This window comes from Calidris pugnax, unplaced genomic scaffold (genome assembly GCF_001431845.1).
Source record: "Calidris pugnax isolate Ruff unplaced genomic scaffold, ASM143184v1 scaffold27, whole genome shotgun sequence".
NCBI lineage: Eukaryota > Metazoa > Chordata > Aves > Charadriiformes > Scolopacidae > Calidris > Calidris pugnax.
Window position 1 is genome coordinate 12,763,135 of NW_015090893.1, and position 17,292 is coordinate 12,780,426.

The 17,292-nt window shown below is 57.7% G+C and overlaps 1 protein-coding gene across 6 annotated transcripts in view; it reads left to right on the forward strand.

Moving 5' to 3' along the window:
• The window catches only part of CAMK2A (calcium/calmodulin-dependent protein kinase II alpha), a 35,524-nt gene that overhangs the window by 5,625 nt on the left and 12,607 nt on the right, over positions 1–17,292 (forward strand). For all 6 annotated transcript variants that reach the window (XM_014947981.1, XM_014947979.1, XM_014947980.1 and 3 more), the window contains exons 2-11: positions 1,998–2,092; positions 6,800–6,859; positions 10,937–10,991; positions 11,316–11,381; positions 12,931–13,003; positions 13,385–13,487; positions 14,047–14,130; positions 14,706–14,800; positions 15,203–15,325; positions 16,083–16,166. In XM_014947981.1, the coding sequence (XP_014803467.1) occupies positions 1,998–2,092; positions 6,800–6,859; positions 10,937–10,991; positions 11,316–11,381; positions 12,931–13,003; positions 13,385–13,487; positions 14,047–14,130; positions 14,706–14,800; positions 15,203–15,325; positions 16,083–16,166 (838 nt within the window). The remainder of the gene's footprint in view (positions 1–1,997; positions 2,093–6,799; positions 6,860–10,936; positions 10,992–11,315; positions 11,382–12,930; positions 13,004–13,384; positions 13,488–14,046; positions 14,131–14,705; positions 14,801–15,202; positions 15,326–16,082; positions 16,167–17,292) is intronic.

Here is a 17,292-nt window from a genome sequence, read left to right on the forward strand (position 1 = left end):
CTGAAGGACCTGACTGGAACTGGGATGGGGCTATGGAGAGCATGCAGTACGCCAGGGTGTCTCGCACCCCCATCCAGCACCTCTTGTCCCCTCCACCCTCCAGGCTCGCAGTGTGCTTGTGCTTCATCAAGCACAAATAGACATTTGGTTTCTGTTAAAAAGGCCTGGAGGAGCCAAAATCCACGAATGCAGCTGGGGGTGTGAAACCCTGCGCTCTGCTGGTGCGGCACATCCCGTCCCCAGCCGCCACCTCCCACGTCCCACGGCTCCCTCTCCCCCGCCGTTCAGTTTAGCTCCAATAAATGGATGAGCAAGGAGCTGTGGACGCTGGGATCAGGAGAGGCTGGGGGTCCCCAGCCTCCAGGGGGGTCTGGGACACCTACGTCCCTCCAATCCCACATCATGTCCCACAGCAAAACCCTGTGGCTGGGGTAGAAACCCCGAGCCAGGGCAGTGGGAAGCGGGGCTCCCTTGCTTGCTGCACTTACTGCTGCAGGCTTTCCTGGCACTGCAAAAGCAGCACGTATGTTTTTAGGAAAAAAAAAATAGGAAAGATGGGTCACAGGGTCTCACAGGAGCCCCCAAAGCCCTAGGCAGTGCAGAGGACCTGGTGGGATGGGGATTGTGGCACTGTGGGGCCACCCCGGGGGCCAGCGATGGCTCCAGTCTCTCCCACCCGTGGCAAGCTGGATACAAAGCATTTCTCTCCCTTTTTCCAATGAATCCTCTCCCAGACTACAGGGATGTTAATTGCCGGGTTCTTCCAGCAGCCAGGATTGAATGGCAGCATGGGGAGGCCGGGAAGCGTTGGGATGCTGCTCCCCCGGCTCCCGCCCGGCACGTGCCGGCAGCGATGCTCAGCGCAGCAGATCTGGGCGCGTGGGCTGCCGGCTCTGCCGGGGGCTTCAGCCCCATCCCTCCGCACCCCGCCGCTCGCCCGCTCTCCTAAAGATCACATTCAAACCCAAATTGCCCGTCTCCACCCGCCCCCACCAGCAAAATCAATTATCCGCCGCCGCTCGCCAGCCTGCGGCCTTTTATTCCTCGGCAGGGAGCGGGAGCGGGGCGACGGGGAGCAGGGGGGGAAGGTGGGGCAGGAGGTGGGATTGCTTTTGATAGTTGTTATTTTAGCGATTGGGAGGGTTTGGCAGGAAAGGGAACCTGGTACAAAGGTTGTGCTCAGCAGGGCTGGAGCCTGTGCGTGCGTGTGTGTGTGTGTGCAATGCCGCAGCATCGCGCCAACACGCTTTCAGGGCAACGAGCTGGCAGGGCTCGGGGTAGGGGGTACGGGGGCAGAGGGGCTTCTTTGGAGCCAAGCAGCCCTGTTCTTTTTGCCTGCCAGGCCCCAGGAGACTCTTGCACGTTGGCTCGCGCGTGTGCAAGCCGCAGCAGCACCAGTCCCCATCCAGCTCGGCTCCAGCGGTCCTTGCTTGCAGGGTCCCCTGGGCTGTCCCTGCCTGTGGGATGGTTTTGGAGCTGGGGTGGGACCTTGCACCACTCACCTGCACCCAGGGCTGGTGCTCGCACCCGCTTCTGCAAAATGCTGCAAGGTGCAGGGCGTGCAAAGCCACAAGCAGGGACTAAAGTGAAGTGGCCGAGCGCTGCGTGGCAGCTGCAGCCGTCCTGGTGTCCCTCGGGAGCCAACGCTGCTGATAAATCACTGCCCCTTCTCTCCCGGGGTATCAGTAGGGCAGAGCCTGGGAGGGAGAGATGGGAAGGCACACGACACCTGGGGTGTCCCAGGGGAGCACGGAGGGGTGAATCCTGCATTTATCCCCAGGTATACCTGTGCCTGCTCCCATCATTGCTCAAGAATAACGGTGCAGGGAAGCTAACTGACAGCCCTCCGTGTTTTCTCCAAGCCCCTTCTCAAGCCAGCACCCATCCCCGTCCCCATCCCCATCCCCATCCCCTGCCCCACGGGCACATCACGGCTGAGCCGTGCCCTTCCCCATGCCGAGCCCTTCACCTCTCCCTCCGGTTTCTTGTCTTCCCAGGGGCGCTTTCTCCATCGTCCGGAGATGCGTGAAGGTGTTGGCAGGACAAGAGTATGCGGCCAAGATCATCAACACCAAGAAGCTCTCTGCTCGAGGTAGGGGCTGGGGGGGTTTTTGGGGAGGCAAGAGGCGAGCAGTGTTTGCGGAGTGGGGAATTTGTCCCCTCTGCACGGTGCTGGGATGATGCCTTTGATGTGCGGTGAGACGGGGGGGTGTTTGATGTGTGGTGGGGGACCCCCTTATTCCCGGGAACCCTGTCTCCACTGTGGTACACACTGAGCTCCTTGATGGATGGGGTGGACATCCTGAGAAGACATCTTGGTGGCTGCTCCCCGCATCCAGTCCGATCACAGGGATGTACCCACAGCCCAGCTGGGGCAGGGCGCTGGGGGGCTCCTGGACCCCAACCTGCCCAGGGAGCTGTTGGATCCCATTTCTCTCCCTGAGACCCCACCACCATCCTGCACACCAAGTTGCAGCAAAATAACGGTTACAGGCTTGCAGTGAGTCAAACTGCTGCCAGCCTCGGGCGCTGGGTAGCACAGTTATTTTGGGAGCATCACCTTCTCCGAGAGTGTCCCCACTGACCCCCCCCGCAGGAACCCTGTCTCCACTGTGGTAGACACTGAGCTCCTTGATGGATGGGGTGAACGTCCTGAGAAGATGTCTTGGTGGCTGCTCCCCGCATCCAGTCTGACCACAGGGATGCACCCACAGCCCAGCTGGGGCAGAGCGCTGGGAGGCTCCTGGACCCCAACCTGCCCAGGGAGCTGTGGGATCCCATTGCTCTCCCTGAGACCCCACCACCATCCTGCACACCAAGTTGCAGCAAAATAACAGTTACAGGCTTGCAGCGAGTCAAACTGCTGCCAGCCTCGGGCGCTGGGTAGCACAGTTATTTTGGGAGCATCACCTTCTCCGAGAGTGTCCCCACTGACCCCCCCCGTCCCTTCTTACTCGTGTGCCTACATCAGTGAAACGGGAAGGTCCTTCAGGTGGGGGTTTGGTTTCCATTTTACCTGGCAATGGGCCCACACTCCTCACTGCCATCTAATTAATCGCTCCGGTGGAGCACGCTGGCTGCTTTGCTGCTGGAAGAGGTGTTGGTGGATCTGTCCTGGCTGCTCCTCAGGACAAGGCTGAGCAGAGCCAGCATGAAAAAGCTTCAGCCAGCCCTTGCCCCGAGGCAGAGACCCCTCTGCCCCCTGGCATGTTGTAGAGAAGCTGCGATGAGGAGGTTGGAGAGGATGGGACAGCAGCTGCTGTGTCCCTGGCTCCGGCTCCTCCTGGCTGGGTGCATTTGGGAACGCAGGATGGGTGCCGGGAGCGAGCTCCCTGCCGGGAGGGTTTAATTAACTCCCTCCCTCAGTTCCTCTCCCTGACGCCACTGCTCACCTCCACAGGCGAAACTGAAGCGCAGAAAATGGTGACAAACTGCTCGCTGACCTCAAATTAAACCAGCGCTTTGCAATCTCCCTCCCCCAGCGGCGCTGCCAAAGTGGCACAGGCTGACACAGACCTCTCCCGGCTGCTCCCCTCTTTGGGGATGCAGACCATCCCCTTCCTCCGAGGCCGAAGGCTCCCAGTCCGGGTACCCCAGCTGGCAGGGGGGAGGGGGGGTCAGAAACACCTCCCAGTTTGCAGGGATGCCTGCAGCAGCAGATTGAGCCGCCTTCCCTCTGCTCCCCCCTGCCTCCCCTCACCTGCTCCCGCAGTTTGCCCCTCTCCATCCTCTTCTCTTGAAACCCCCCCTATTTCTGCAGGGCTAGCACGGGGGGGTGCCCCCCCCCAAGCTGGGAGCAATCCTCAAAAGGATGCATTCCCACCAGGATGTGGCACTGGCTGCATCACATGCAAAGGGCAGGAGTGCAGGTGTGTGAGGGACGGTGAGAGGAGCTGCTAAACATCCCCAGCCATGGTCTCTTCAGACCTCCTCCCAGATGCTGGCACGGGGAGCCAGCAGGAGAGAAACTGGAATTTTTGGAGTAGAAATGGGGTTCGGATCCAGGCAGCAGCTGGGTTTGTGGGGCAGGAGAGGGGCGATGGCTGTGGCTCACTGCCAGCAGCAGGACTTCACCGTGTGGTGGACGTGCCGTGCCATGCAGATGGGAAGATGCTCCAACCCACAGCAGCCACCCCTCCCAGGTTCGGCATGGTCCCTCTGTCTGAGGGACATCCCCCTGTCTCTCTGTCCTTCTGTCCCTCTGCTCTGGCACAGCCACCCCACCCACGTGCAAAGCCCCTGGGGATCTGCTCAACCAGAGGGGGGTCCCCCTGCCAACCTGTGACCCCGTGCAGGGTCTATACCCACACGATGCTCGGGGCAAACAGCAGACCTGGAGCCCCAGCCCTGGGCTCTGCCCCTGCACCCGATCCCTCCTTGCAGTGACAGCAGGGATGCTCTGCCCCAGCAGGACCCACGCAGCCTTGGAAAGAGCAGAACCCCCAAAACACACACCACCTTCACTCCCTGGGCGGTGGGTGGCTCATTTCAAGCAGCTCTTCCCCTTGCATTTCACAGCTGAGTCTGTGGTAGCAGGGGGAATGATGGCCACGCTCCCCCAGCATGTTTCCTACCAGGTGCTGGCACATCAGGAGATGCCGAGGGGAAGAGCCAGGATGACCTGGGGCTGTATCCCCAGGGGCTGTGCCCCCAGGGGTAGTGTCCCCAGGGGCTGCAGCCTCGCAGGCACAGCAGCCTCCTCCGCACCTACAGGGCTTCCCCCACCAAAGGCCAGCTGGATGCTTCGGGGTTCTCTCTGCCCAAGCATCACTGCTGGGGACTGCCCTGGGCAGGGGTCCCCAATCCTCACCCCCGAGGGATAACCACCTTTCCTGGCCCCTCCTGGGTGCCCCTGGGTCTCCGCGGCTGTCCCCTTCCCCTTCAGAGGGGGGACCACATCATTGCCCACCTTTAAATTCTCTGATCTGTTTTCCGTTTGCCTGATTTTTGCGGGTCTCCCACCCTGTCCCCGTGCTGTTTGCGATTTATTATCATGATTTATTGCAATTTTGTGGGTCTCCTACCCCTTCCCCATGCTGTTTGTGATTTATTGAGCCCCACCAGCCCCGTTGAGCCAGGCTTTGCCTTCGCAGGCGTTTTGGTGGCGACAGATTGCGAGGGTACAAAGAGGGGGGCAGCAGCTTGGGGGGGCCACCTGGCACTGCTGCTGCTGTGACTCAGCCAGGAGCTTGTGGCAAGGAAGGGATGGGGCAACCTCCTGCCCCCCTGCTAGTGGCCACCCTCGCCCCTGTGCAGCCAAAGGCTCTGCTGGCAGCGGCGTGCAGGCACATGGAGCAGGGCTAGGACCTGCTCCGTACTCAGCGTCTTATTCACCTCGCTTCCCTGCGGTCTCTGGCTCTTCTAAGCAAGGAAAAGGAGTTTTATGGGATCACCAGCAATTCTGGGCTTCCCCACGGGCCATTTGGCCCCAGCCTCCTGCTTGCAGATGGGGAAACTGAGGCAGATGGTGATGATCAGTGACTCACCTAAGATCGGTGTTGGGCAAGAGCAGAAAAGGGGGCAGAAAGCAGCTCCCCCGTTCCCCAGGGAGGTGATTGCCACACTGGTTTCATTGTCCCTCAATCCAGTCCCTGTTCTTCACCCCACAATGGATTTTTGGTTGTGAAAAGACACATCCTAAGCCCCGACTTCTCCCTGTCACCCGGTCCTGCACAGGGAATATTGTCCCCCCTCAGCAGGGAATGCCATGGGGACCTGAATGAGGCCACCAAGGCTGTCCCAGCCTTCGGGTCCCAGAAGTAGAGGGCTCCAAAGGCTCCATCCTCCACAGGGAAGGGGCTGCACCACCTTCACATCTCGGTGGTTGGAGACACCCAGGTTTGGTTTGATGCAGAGCGAGACTCTGGGGTGTGAACCTGCAAGGTAACAGTGACAGCACTGAGAGACGAGCAACCCTAATTATATCCTCCCTTCTCCTGGCTGCTGGGTTCCTGCTAGCACAAAATGCCTCCAGACGAGGCACCTCCATGCAGGGTGGCTGGGTCAGGTGTACCGAGGCAGAAAAGTGCAGAGGCAGGCAAAAAGAAACAAAATTATTTGAAAATTCAGGCTGGGCTGCCCCAGGGTGGAGGCTTTTTTGGCTCAGCTCAACTTGCTTTGCCCAGAGCTCTGTTGTCTCACATCCCCAAGCCTGGTGAAAGCTGGGCTGTTTGAAGACAGGCACCAGAGCAAAGCAAATTTTCCAAGCCAGGGTTTTTGGGATGTAGGAGGGTGAAGACCCGATGTGAAACGGCTGGGGATGGAGAGGAGGAGAGGAATGGCTAGCCCCGTTTCAGCTTGACATCTCTTGCTGGTTGGCTCTGTTCTTTGATTCCTCAAATTGCACCGTGTGGGGCCAGAAATGTCCTTGCTGATCGCCTGAGCTTGGCTGAATAAGAGAAAGTGGAACAGGCGCTGCCGGCAGCGATAACCCAGGCAGCTCCGGGGTGTTTGGGAGGCGATGGGAGGTTGTTCAGCAAAGAGAAGGGAGAGAGGAGGGCGAGGGATCATCCAAAGCACAGGGCTGCACATGGCATCAGTGCCTGGGGGCTTGGCTGGGCGCTGTGTCTGTGCTGGGATACTGTCCATCAGGTCCTGACGCTGAACATGTCCCCAGATTTGTTTTAATTTAGCAAAGAAAAAAATAAAAAAAATTTAAAAAAGGATGGGTTTGCTCCTTGCAAGCTGCTCCATCCCACCTGGGTTACCTGTGCTGGGCACCTCCGAGAGAGCACGGCAGGAGCTGGGAGCGATTTATCCCCTTCCCCAGACCCTAATTTAGGGCTGTTGCCTCTTTCAGATCACCAGAAGCTGGAACGAGAAGCCCGGATCTGCCGCCTCCTGAAGCACCCCAACATCGGTAAGTGCGTGCTGCTCCCCAGCCAGGCACTGAGCAAACCCACCCCGAGATGGAGACGGGGCTCGGCGGCAGCCTGCCCTGCTGCTCCACACAAACCCTCCCTCCTCTTCCTCAACGGGGAGGCAGCATCTTCAAACAAGGTCACGGGAAGAAAGGCCTCCACCGAGTGCAGGGAGGGGATTGAAGTAGGTCCTACCTAACCCACTTGGCCGTAGCTCCCTCAGGGAGAAGCAGGGCCCCGGTAGGCTGCAAGGGATTATTTTTACTCCTCTCCCTCTCCCCCCCCTTCCTCGGGTGCTGTATTCCTCTGCATGCTCCAAAAAAGCGGCTGCAGCTCGGAGCAGCAGCAGCAGCGACGCGGGGCGTGTAGGAGGAGCGATGGCGGAGGGGGGGGAAGCGAAGACTTTTCCCACCGACCGTCCATCTGAGAGTAGCCTCCTTCGGAAAAGCTGTTTCAGGAAAACTCCTGAGCCCCTGCAAAAGACAAAAATAGGCCAGAAGGAGAGGAAGAGAGAGAGAGAGGGGAGGGGAAAAAAAAACTGCAGTAAAAAAAAAAAAAAAAAAAACAAAAAAAAAGGTCTTCCAGAGACAAGTAATGCATTCTGGCTATATTTTAAGTACTGGTGCTCCATATCAAACCTCCAGAGCTTTAACCCATCCTTCTTTCCAAAATGGATTACTCCCTCACAGCAGGGTTTGAAGTGACACAGAAGCAATCCATGTTGTAAAGGCTGACCAGGCATGGCTAAAGAGTAGGGACCTTAACATGCCGTTCTGCTGGACCTGTACCAGCTCAGTGCCACCTGCCCAGACCCTACTCCATACTAAGAGTGTGACAAACAACCCAAGAGCAGCAGCACCCACTCCCTGCTTTGGGAGTGATGCTGATGGAGGCTGTCGGTCCCTGGGGATGGTCCAGCAGTGGGAGCACAGTGCCCTGGGCTGTGGCTCCGGGGGTGAACCAACCCCCTCTCCCTTTTGCTGCACCCCGGGATGTGCTGATCCCGGTGGGATCCTGCAGCTTTTGGGATAGCGTTTAGGGGTAGGACAGGAGGTCTGCAGCCCTCGTGTCCTGCAGCTGGGAGCTGGGAAGTTTCCCCTTTGGCTGAGCTGCTGCCTGGCCCCCTCACTGCTCCCGGTGGCCTGGATCCATCCCTCCCCAGGAACCGCTGCAGCAGATCTGAGGAGCCAGACCCGGGGCCACTGGGACCAGCCACGTGGCTCCTGCCCCATAAATATTTCAGTTCGGAAAAAGCCTGTCAGCTTTCATCTGTTTCAGGCACAGGGTGGCATGGCAGGTCTCCCCTGCATTGCCGGGGTGTCGGATCCCCCGGGATCCAGATGTCACCCTTCCCTCTGCCTCTGCTCCGGCGGGACCGATGCCCAGCCCAGGAGCTGTCCTGCTGGGATGCCAGTGGGGAGACCAGTCTCCCCCAGTCAGAGCAGCAGCTGGGGCCATTCCTCTGCACCAAAGTGCACGTGAGGATTGCTGAGACCTGGAGGAAACGTGCTGTAAAGTGTGTGAATAGCAAGAAATACTAAAAACAGAGGAACCCACCCCACGAGGACTTGCAGGACGGTGGCTGGGCTGTGCAGCTGCATCTCCCTGGGCTCCCAGCTTTTCCCTACCACTGTCTTCCTCTCTTGCCTCTCCATCACCCACCCGTGGGGCTGGTGGGGTCTCTGGGGACAGGAACACCTTGTCCCTGTGGTTCAGTCCCGCTCTTCCTTCTCCCCTTTCCCTGCACCACACTTTGCTGTTTGGCCGTGACCCGCAGAGATGGCAGGCTTCCAGCAACCCTGCTCCACAGGGCTGGAAGGGGTTAACAGCCTGAGATGCTAACGAGCCCAATCTGCTGCTATTTATACCCAGGAGGCTCTTCTCCACCCCCCACCCCACACCCTCACCCCCCACCGCTCCTGCTGCTTGGAAACTCGATCACAGCTTCCCTTGCATGGAGCACAAGCCAACTAATTACCCGCCCAGGGGCTGTGCCCTGCAGACCGGCCCTAGGAAGAGGAGCCACCACTGCTGGGGGAATGAGGAAGGTGAGGCAGAAAACCCCTCTCCATCCTTCCCCGGGAGAAGCTGCCAAGGGGCTTTGCTGGCTCCTCATTCCCTGCAGCAAAGTGGGGGTCCCTCCATATCCCCTGGGAATGCTGAGCTGCTACAGTGATCCTGGAAGATCCAACCTGTGCTTTGTGCTGTGCCTGCAGGACAGTTTTGCCCAGAAAGCCGTGCCACAGGTGGCCAAGGGCAGGTCCAGGTCCCCACAGCACATCCATGGCACTGGGCATGTATTAGGGAAAGATCCCATTTCCCAAAGCTGCATGTCATTGCAGGGAAGTCTTGGTTTAGCGGGGAACTTTGGCTACACCTAGACCTGGAGTTTTAATTCCAGGTACCCTCTGTCTTCTGACTCAGCTCCCAAACTGTGTCCTCCTCCTGCGTGGGCTCTCGGCACCGAGCTGGGGCAGTTTGGCCAGCACAGTTCTTTCTGACTGGGATCAGTAACAGATACTTGTAGGATCACGCTATATTTAGAGTGGCTGTTCTTTCTTATACCTTCTTGGCTCCTGGCAGCCACGGGCTTTGGGACTTCCCCAAGCAGGGGACGTGTCCAGACCATCTGCTTATAGTTACGCTGGCCCCACCCGTGCTGAACTCACCTAATTCCCCTTTGAACACTCTGGCTTCTGCAGGATTCCAGGCACAATACCCCCAGTCCCTCTCGGGTGAGATGAAACAGGAGGAAACGTGTTTCTTCCAGCAGAGGAAAGCAAAAAAACCTGGGATTATGTGGCAGAGAGAAATGGGGAGCAGACTCAGGCGTTGGAGCACAGGGGGTGTCTGCGGAGGCCAGCAGTGGGGAGGGGTAACCAGGGAATAAGATGAAGAAGTTGTGTTAATAACCAAGAACATGAGAGACACCAAGAGGAAAGATGCTGTCGGGCTCAGCAACCTTCTCTGCCTCTTGCCCCGACTAGGGTGAAGCTCTTAGTGGCTACTGGATCTGCCCCCTGAGCTTGGAGGGAGGGATAGGACCAGCAAAGCTGTGTTTGCTGGCCTGGGAGATAAGGAGATGTTATCTCCCCCGGCTCAGACTCCAGCCTGGAGGATGTTTCCCTACAGGGCTCAGCTGATTTTGCTGTGGCAAAACAGGCTAGGAGCAAAAATCCCCCCAAAACCATTCACCTGCACCTCTGAAGACCTCAAAGGTGTTGAAAGTTGTCAGGCTGGAAGCAGGTGGGCAGAGAGGAAGGGCTGAATATTTACAGCCTCAAGGAAATCCGAACAAAAAGTGAGGTGGGGGGAGCAGAGGATGCTGGACCAGTCCCCGTTTATACATCCTTTATACAGCCTGTTCCTCTGCCTTTCCCCTCGCTGCCCATCTGCCCACGAAGCTGTGAGCAGGGATCTAAGCCTGGATAACCAGCACCCAGCTGCAGGGTGGCAGGTCTGCTCTTGGCAGGACGTGCCTGAGGGTGCCCCTTGGTGTGACGAGCGGGGTGAGGTGCCAGCCCCACGGGAGGAGAGCGCTTCCTCTGAAGGAAACTCATCCCGTGAGGATTCCTGGATATCCCCGACTCGAGACCTCCCAAGGAGAAAAGGAAGGTCATGAGCATGAAAATAAAAGAAGCCCAGCGGGTGCCAGGGCTGGCAGCCCTGGCTGAGCTCTCCCCATGCCCGGGCACCTCTCCTGGTGGGGCAGAGGGCTGAGCTGGGGTCACTGGTGCCCACGGCCTGCCCAGGGCCCAAGATAGCCCAGCAGCTGCCCGGGACGTCGGCCAGGCACCAGCCCCGGGCAGTCCCTGATTTGGATGTGACCTTTGAGCCTTGCACTGCTGCCCGAGGCTGGGGCCATGGCTGGGGTCCCCCACTGAGAAGAGACACCCCCCCAATTAGGCAGCAGTAATAGCAAGAGGAGGATGGAGGAGGAATAGCCCTGCTCTGCCCATCCCCAGCTCCTGCTTGTGCCCAAAGGGGAGCAAAGGCATTCCTGGGGAGCGGGGTGGGGGGCAGACATACCCCAAAACCCTTCTGTGTGCCCCATAACCCTTCTGTCTCTGCCGCAGTGAGGCTCCACGACAGCATCTCCGAAGAGGGCCACCACTACCTGATATTTGACCTGTGAGTAATGGTTAAATGCATCTCTTAATCCACCGCCAGCTGCATGCTTCCACCCCGGGGTGACGTGCCCTGCAGCCTCCCCCTTGAGCTCTTCCCCCCATCCTGCACTTCAGCCACGACTTTCTCGGGCAGGGTTGGCACTGAGATGGTGCCCCAAGCTGAGCAGAGGGCAGGTCCCTGCCCTGCACTCTGAGTTCTCCCCACATGCATGGTGTGGTGGCATTTTTGGGGGGGTTTCCAAGGCTGAGCACGCTGTCAATCACTCCATCTCCCTTCTGTGCCGTGCTACGATGGCAGAGTGTGACTCCCCCTGTTTTCTCGCAGGGTCACTGGTGGGGAGCTCTTTGAGGACATTGTGGCCAGGGAGTACTACAGCGAAGCGGATGCCAGGTGAGCAGGGACACAGGCCAAGGCGTGGAGGGGACAGCAGTTGTTCCCTTCTCCCACGAGCTGAGAGTCTGGCTTTTTCTGCAGCATAAGCTCCTTCCATACTGGGAGGTGTTTTACAGCCACTCCGCAGCGCGAACTCATAAACCAGATGTGTAGTGCAAAAAGAAAAAAAAACACCCAAACCAAGTTTTTTTTAACTCACTCGGTTCCTGTGCCAAGAAGTGTGTGTGTTACCACAGGGCTGGTCCCCCCCTCCTTGAACCAGGCAGCTGCCAGCCATCACTCACAGCATCCTCCTTCCCCGTGTGATGGCATAGCCCACGTCTGACCTCCCTGTAAAGGAGCAAGGCATCGGTGGTCCCCTGGACTTGGGGACACCAGAGGCTCCCCAGGCAGGGGACAGTGGGGTCCCCAGGCTGGCAGGGAGGAAGCCCAGCCCTCAGGCTGGTGTCTCAGCCAGGAGGGGTGATAGCACAGACACCCCACAACCCTCACCCTTTCCCCTTGCAGCTGCGTTGCAGCCGTTTGTGGGCATTTCTCTGGCATTTCCCACTTGAAAGCACTAAGGAGGAGGAGTCAAGACAGGTTGGGTGGGAAGATGTGCTGGAGCTCCCCTCCCTCCCACGCTCCTGTTGGCACTTTCCAGGTACCCTGCTGCAGAGGTGGGGGGCTGGGGACCAATTCAGCCACCCCTTTGGTCCTTGTACCTCGGCCAAGGGACAGCATTAGCCTCATTTTATTGAGGGGTCAGGATTTGGCCCTCTCCAGGCTCCAGATATCACTGTGCCTCTTGGCTTTGCCCCCAGGATAAGCGTAGCCCATACAAATGTCCAAGGAGGGGGTAAGCTCTACGCTGCCTCTGTCTGCATGGAAATATCCCTTATTTCTAGGCAGAAAGCAATCTCATTTAATGGGCTGCCTGCCTACCCAAGCCACTTACAACCCATCCACTTATTAGTGTCATACAAATAAAATAAAATACATGTAAATAAAGACCTTCTGCCTTGTACGTAGCTGTTCTGGAGCAGAAGTGATGATCATCGCCTCAGTCTTTTTCCCTTTCTCACGCACACAGCAGAGCTGGGGTTTAATGAACTAGATAGAAAGTGAACAGATGCAGCCAGAGCCACCCGTGTTAGAGGAGACCCAGGGAAATAGGGCTGTAGTGAAGGTTAGCTCTGCGTCTGAGGAGCGCGTCTGCTCTCCTTGGGTTTGGAGACCAAATCTGGGGTGGCATTGCAACTCCATCACTGGTCCCCAGCTCCCCGTTGTTGCTTCTCTGGGGACCCCATGGGCTCCACCGTAGATCTGATGCTCCTGCTGGGTGTCCAGAAGCTCTGGTGGGGTTTTACTGGGTTACAGCTTCTCTCCAGGGGTGTGGGGCTTTCCGTGGAGGGGGATGCAGAACTTGGCTGCAAGGCTTCTGGTGGGCAGCATGATGGGAAGAGGGGCAGGAGGGATGAAATGCAGCCAAGTAGAAGTGTTAGAAGTGTCTAAGCAAACTCTGCCTCACTGAACACTTCTCTGAGCTTTCTCTTCTCTCCTACAGCCACTGCATCCAGCAGATCCTGGAGGCTGTCCTGCATTGCCACCAGATGGGGGTGGTCCACCGGGATCTGAAGGTAGGAGCTACAGGGAAAGGGGCTGTGAGAGGACCTGGGAACCCCATCTTTGATGCAAAACCCTGTGGAGCAGTGCCCAGAGTCCTCTAGGGCAGCTTAAACATAGCAGGGAGGAACACCATGTAGGGCTTCTGGAAATCCACAGAGCAAAGACCAGCTCTGGGGTGAAACGGCAGGAAGGAGAGGGGCTATGGAGGTCCTTGTAGTCCGTGCTTCTCTAAAGATCCATGGACATTGCAACACAGCAGGGAAAACCAGCCAGGGAGAACATCTAGAGTCCTGACCTTCCTCCATGCTGTGATGGGAAGCAACCCCATGACAGCAGAGCCCCCCGGGGGGAGTGGGGTGTCACTCCTCTCCAACCCCTGTCTCCTCCTGCAGCCTGAGAACCTGCTGCTGGCATCCAAACTGAAGGGTGCCGCCGTCAAGCTGGCTGACTTTGGCCTTGCCATCGAGGTGGAGGGAGACCAGCAAGCATGGTTTGGTGAGTAAGACTGGCCCCAGGTGGGGCATCCTTCAGCCCTCAGTGTGTTTGGTCGGGGTGGGGTGAATCTCCAGGACCTAGAGCTCCAGGACATCCCTAGGATCTGAACCCCAGGCTACAGGAGTGCCCCAGCAGCATGGTGGGAGGGATGGTGGGTGAGGAGGAGTTCGATGGCTCCAGCTGTGCCCCTGGAAACAGCTCGGAATTGATCCAGGGCACAGGCAAACAGCTCCACAGGGACTCGGTGAGTCACCGAGATGTCCTGGTGAGCTGGACAAGCTGATGGCAGGGGCAGACCCTGTGAAGGAAAGCCTTGACCAAGCGCTGGAGGTGCACTCCAGAGCACCATGGCCTTCTGCACCATCTGGGGTTTGGCTGGTGTCGCTGGCTGTAGCTGTTTGCTCTGCTCTCAGGAGACACAGAGGTTTCTGGATGGAGGGTGCTGGTCCCGTCGGCTTGGCTCGTGCCAGGGCTCTCATGGCAGCTGGCTGGGCACCAGGCAAGCTGTGTGGGGATGGGGGCTGCCTGCTGGCAGTGAGTGATGGGCTCTCTGTCCCAGGTTTTGCTGGCACCCCGGGATACCTCTCCCCCGAGGTGCTCCGGAAGGACCCCTATGGCAAAGCCGTGGACCTGTGGGCTTGTGGTAAGTCACACAGGGGCTGAAATACCAGGAGTGGGCTGGGCTGGGCTGCATGGGGTGAGGCAGGCTGTTGATCCAGCATATCCCAAGTCACAGTCACTAGACACATCTCGGGGAGACCAGGGTGGAGGATCTACCCCAAAGGCAGCACATTACCTCTTTCTCAGTCCAGTGGCACCCTTCTCTGAAGGATCAGCCTCCTTGCTATGCACCCAAAGGCCCGAGGCAGGGGAGGTGACAACTTTTTTGCCCAGGCAATGCCCCCTCATAGCTGCAGATGAAGGGGAGCCTTCTTCCACCCGCGATGGGGAGGAGGCATCCCACAGCCCTGATGGGGCACCTGGCTTGAGGCTGTGCATGGTGGCTGCCAGAGCCATGTGTCTCCCCAGCTGCTGAACACGTCAGCACGGAGCTGGACCACCAAGGAACCTTTCGCTTTTTAATCAGGGAGCAAATCCTCCCACTTCCCTAATTTCTCAGTCTCTCTCCTTGAGTTGCGCCAATCCCCAGGCTGGGTCTGTTCATATCTCCAGCAATAAACTCTCTCCCACTGATCCCATGTCTCCTCTCCTGGGCAGGCGTCATCCTCTACATCCTTCTGGTTGGGTACCCACCATTTTGGGATGAAGACCAGCACCGACTCTACCAGCAGATCAAAGCTGGGGCTTACGATGTGAGTGAGTCTGTCTTGCTCCCCCCTTTCACTGTCTCCCTCTCTCCTGCTGTTCCCATGTTGCCATCTTCTGCTCCAGAAGACCAACCAGGACAAATTCAGGCAGACGGGAGCAAGCTTCTTTCCTCTGCTCTGGTCACAGAGGGTTGGCCAAGCTGCCATATCCAAGTGCACACACTGGCATGTTTCAGCCCACTTTGCAGGACAAATAGGTCTTGTGCTGGGCGTTCCACCTTTCTCCCTCCCAGTTTTCCTGCTGGCAGCTTTTTCCAGTTGCTACTGTCTCTCCTGTCCCATGGGCAGGAGCAAAGGGTCGCAGGAAAAACAACACAAGTGCAAAAGTGCTTCTGCTCCTTCCATTGCTCCCTACTATCTCTCACCCTGGTCCCTTTGCTTTGGCAGTTCCCCTCCCCTGAGTGGGACACGGTCACTCCCGAAGCAAAAGATCTCATCAACAAGATGTTGACCATAAACCCTTCCAAGCGCATCACGGCAGCCGAGGCTCTGAAGCACCCCTGGATATCGGTGAGTTTGGTGGCACTCATGGGTTGGGGCTGAAGGTCTAGAGATGTGGGGGTTCAGAGGGAGGGGAACATCTCACTGGGGAGCACGTGTTATCAAACATGCTGTCTGGCTCTCTTCTCCATCCTGGGAAGATGGTTTCCTGGCATGGTTCCTCCCAGTGCTCTCAGAGCAGCCTTTTCCCCCGAGGCTTTACAGCAGAGAAAAGTCTGGAGTGTGAATGCAAACAGCTTGTCCCAGGGGAGCTGGTGATGGGAGGGACACGCACGTTCCCAGCCCTTTTGGGGACAGGCTGGTTTCTTGGTGTCACATGTGCTGGGGGAGCCTTTCCTTGGGGAGGGTGGGAGCAGGGTCCTGTTTATCCATCCATACCCTCCCTGCATCAATCCTCCCCACCCCTCGCTGCTCCAGCTGCTGGTTCTCACTCTGAATCAGCTCCTAAAGGCAGGAGGAGTTCACAGGCTTAACCCTGGGACCCCACACCACGTGTAAACCCTGAGCACGCTGCTAAATGAGGCCAGTTAGTTGAGGGGTTAACTCAGGGGGCAGCCAGATCCCCCTGCGACACCCCCCCACCACCACCAGAGCAGATCCTGCTGGCTCCAGAGCTTCCATCTCCCGCTCCCTATTAAAATTTTATCTGCTCTGGCCTGTGCCTCGGACGCAGGAGATGACACACGTGTGTGTGCGTGTGAAAGCAGGGCTGGGGGACCCCCTTCCCCCCCGATGTCTGCTCTGAGCCGGGTCTCTCTCCTCCCAGCACCGTGCCACCGTGGCGTCATGCATGCACAGGCAGGAGACGGTGGATTGCCTGAAGAAGTTCAATGCCCGGAGGAAGCTGAAGGTAACTCTCCCAGTCTCCAGGCTGGCTGCAAAATGCATGATCAGGTCATTGGTTGGGTTTGTTCCCCCAGTGGGAAAGGACAGGGTGGTGTCTCTCGGTTGGTGGGATGGGGGTGATGGACATCTGGGGATCCCCTTGTGAAGAAGGGACCGAAGGGGGTGGTGGCTGCATCTGGCTGGGGTTCCCAAGTGCTTAGAGGAAAGCCATGGTGAAGGAAAGCAGAGTCAAAGAGCTGCCCTGGACACTGGGATGAGGCAGTGTCAAGAAAGCTCCTCTTTGGGGCAGGACATGGACCTGAGAGGCCCAGTGAGACCCCTTTGCCTGATGACCAAACCACTTTGTAGCCAAGGAACAAAGTCATCCATAGACAGGCAAAAAGCTCTGGATCACCCACACAGGCTTTCCCTTCTTGGATGCTGCCGTGTGCTGCAGTCTGAACCCCCTCTGAAGCCACCATCTCTCCAGGCTTCACCAGAGAGCTGGAGCACCTCTCTGAAGCACCCATCTCCTGGGTGCTGCTCAGCCCCCAGCACGGTGCTGGGAATGGGCTCTGGAAATCACAATGCCTCCTCCAGAGCTGGAGACATGGAATGGGATGGTGCTGGTCTGTGTCACAGCCGGAGCCATCAGCGCTCCAGGCCTGAACACAATGTGGCACAGAGCAGGACAGCTGCAGGCTACTAACAAGATTATCAAGAAAAGAAACTGGCTATAAACTATTATTACTTTTCAGCTAGACAAGTAATTAAATTAGTTCAGGCATACCCTTCAAAATAGTAATCCATTACTGTAAGCAATTAGTCCAGAGTAATCTCATTATACGCTGAGCAACTAGTTAGTAGAGTCAGCTGGAAAAGGGGAAGCATTTTTACGAATGTTATTTTGCGGTGGTGATCTTTGCGTGGCTCCCATGAAAAATCCCTGCCCTGCTGCTATTAGCTGGCAGGGCTTTAATTGCAATTAAATCTGGTTCTGCTCCTGGTGGCTCCCCTTGCTGCCAGCTGCTGGTCCCGGTCAACGGAGTCGTGCTCCATCTAGGACAGGGTAGGGTGAGACCGAAATGTGCCCCGGGGATATTTAATATCCCTTTAATCTTGGAGGAAAGGCAGTTTCGGAGAATGCAACC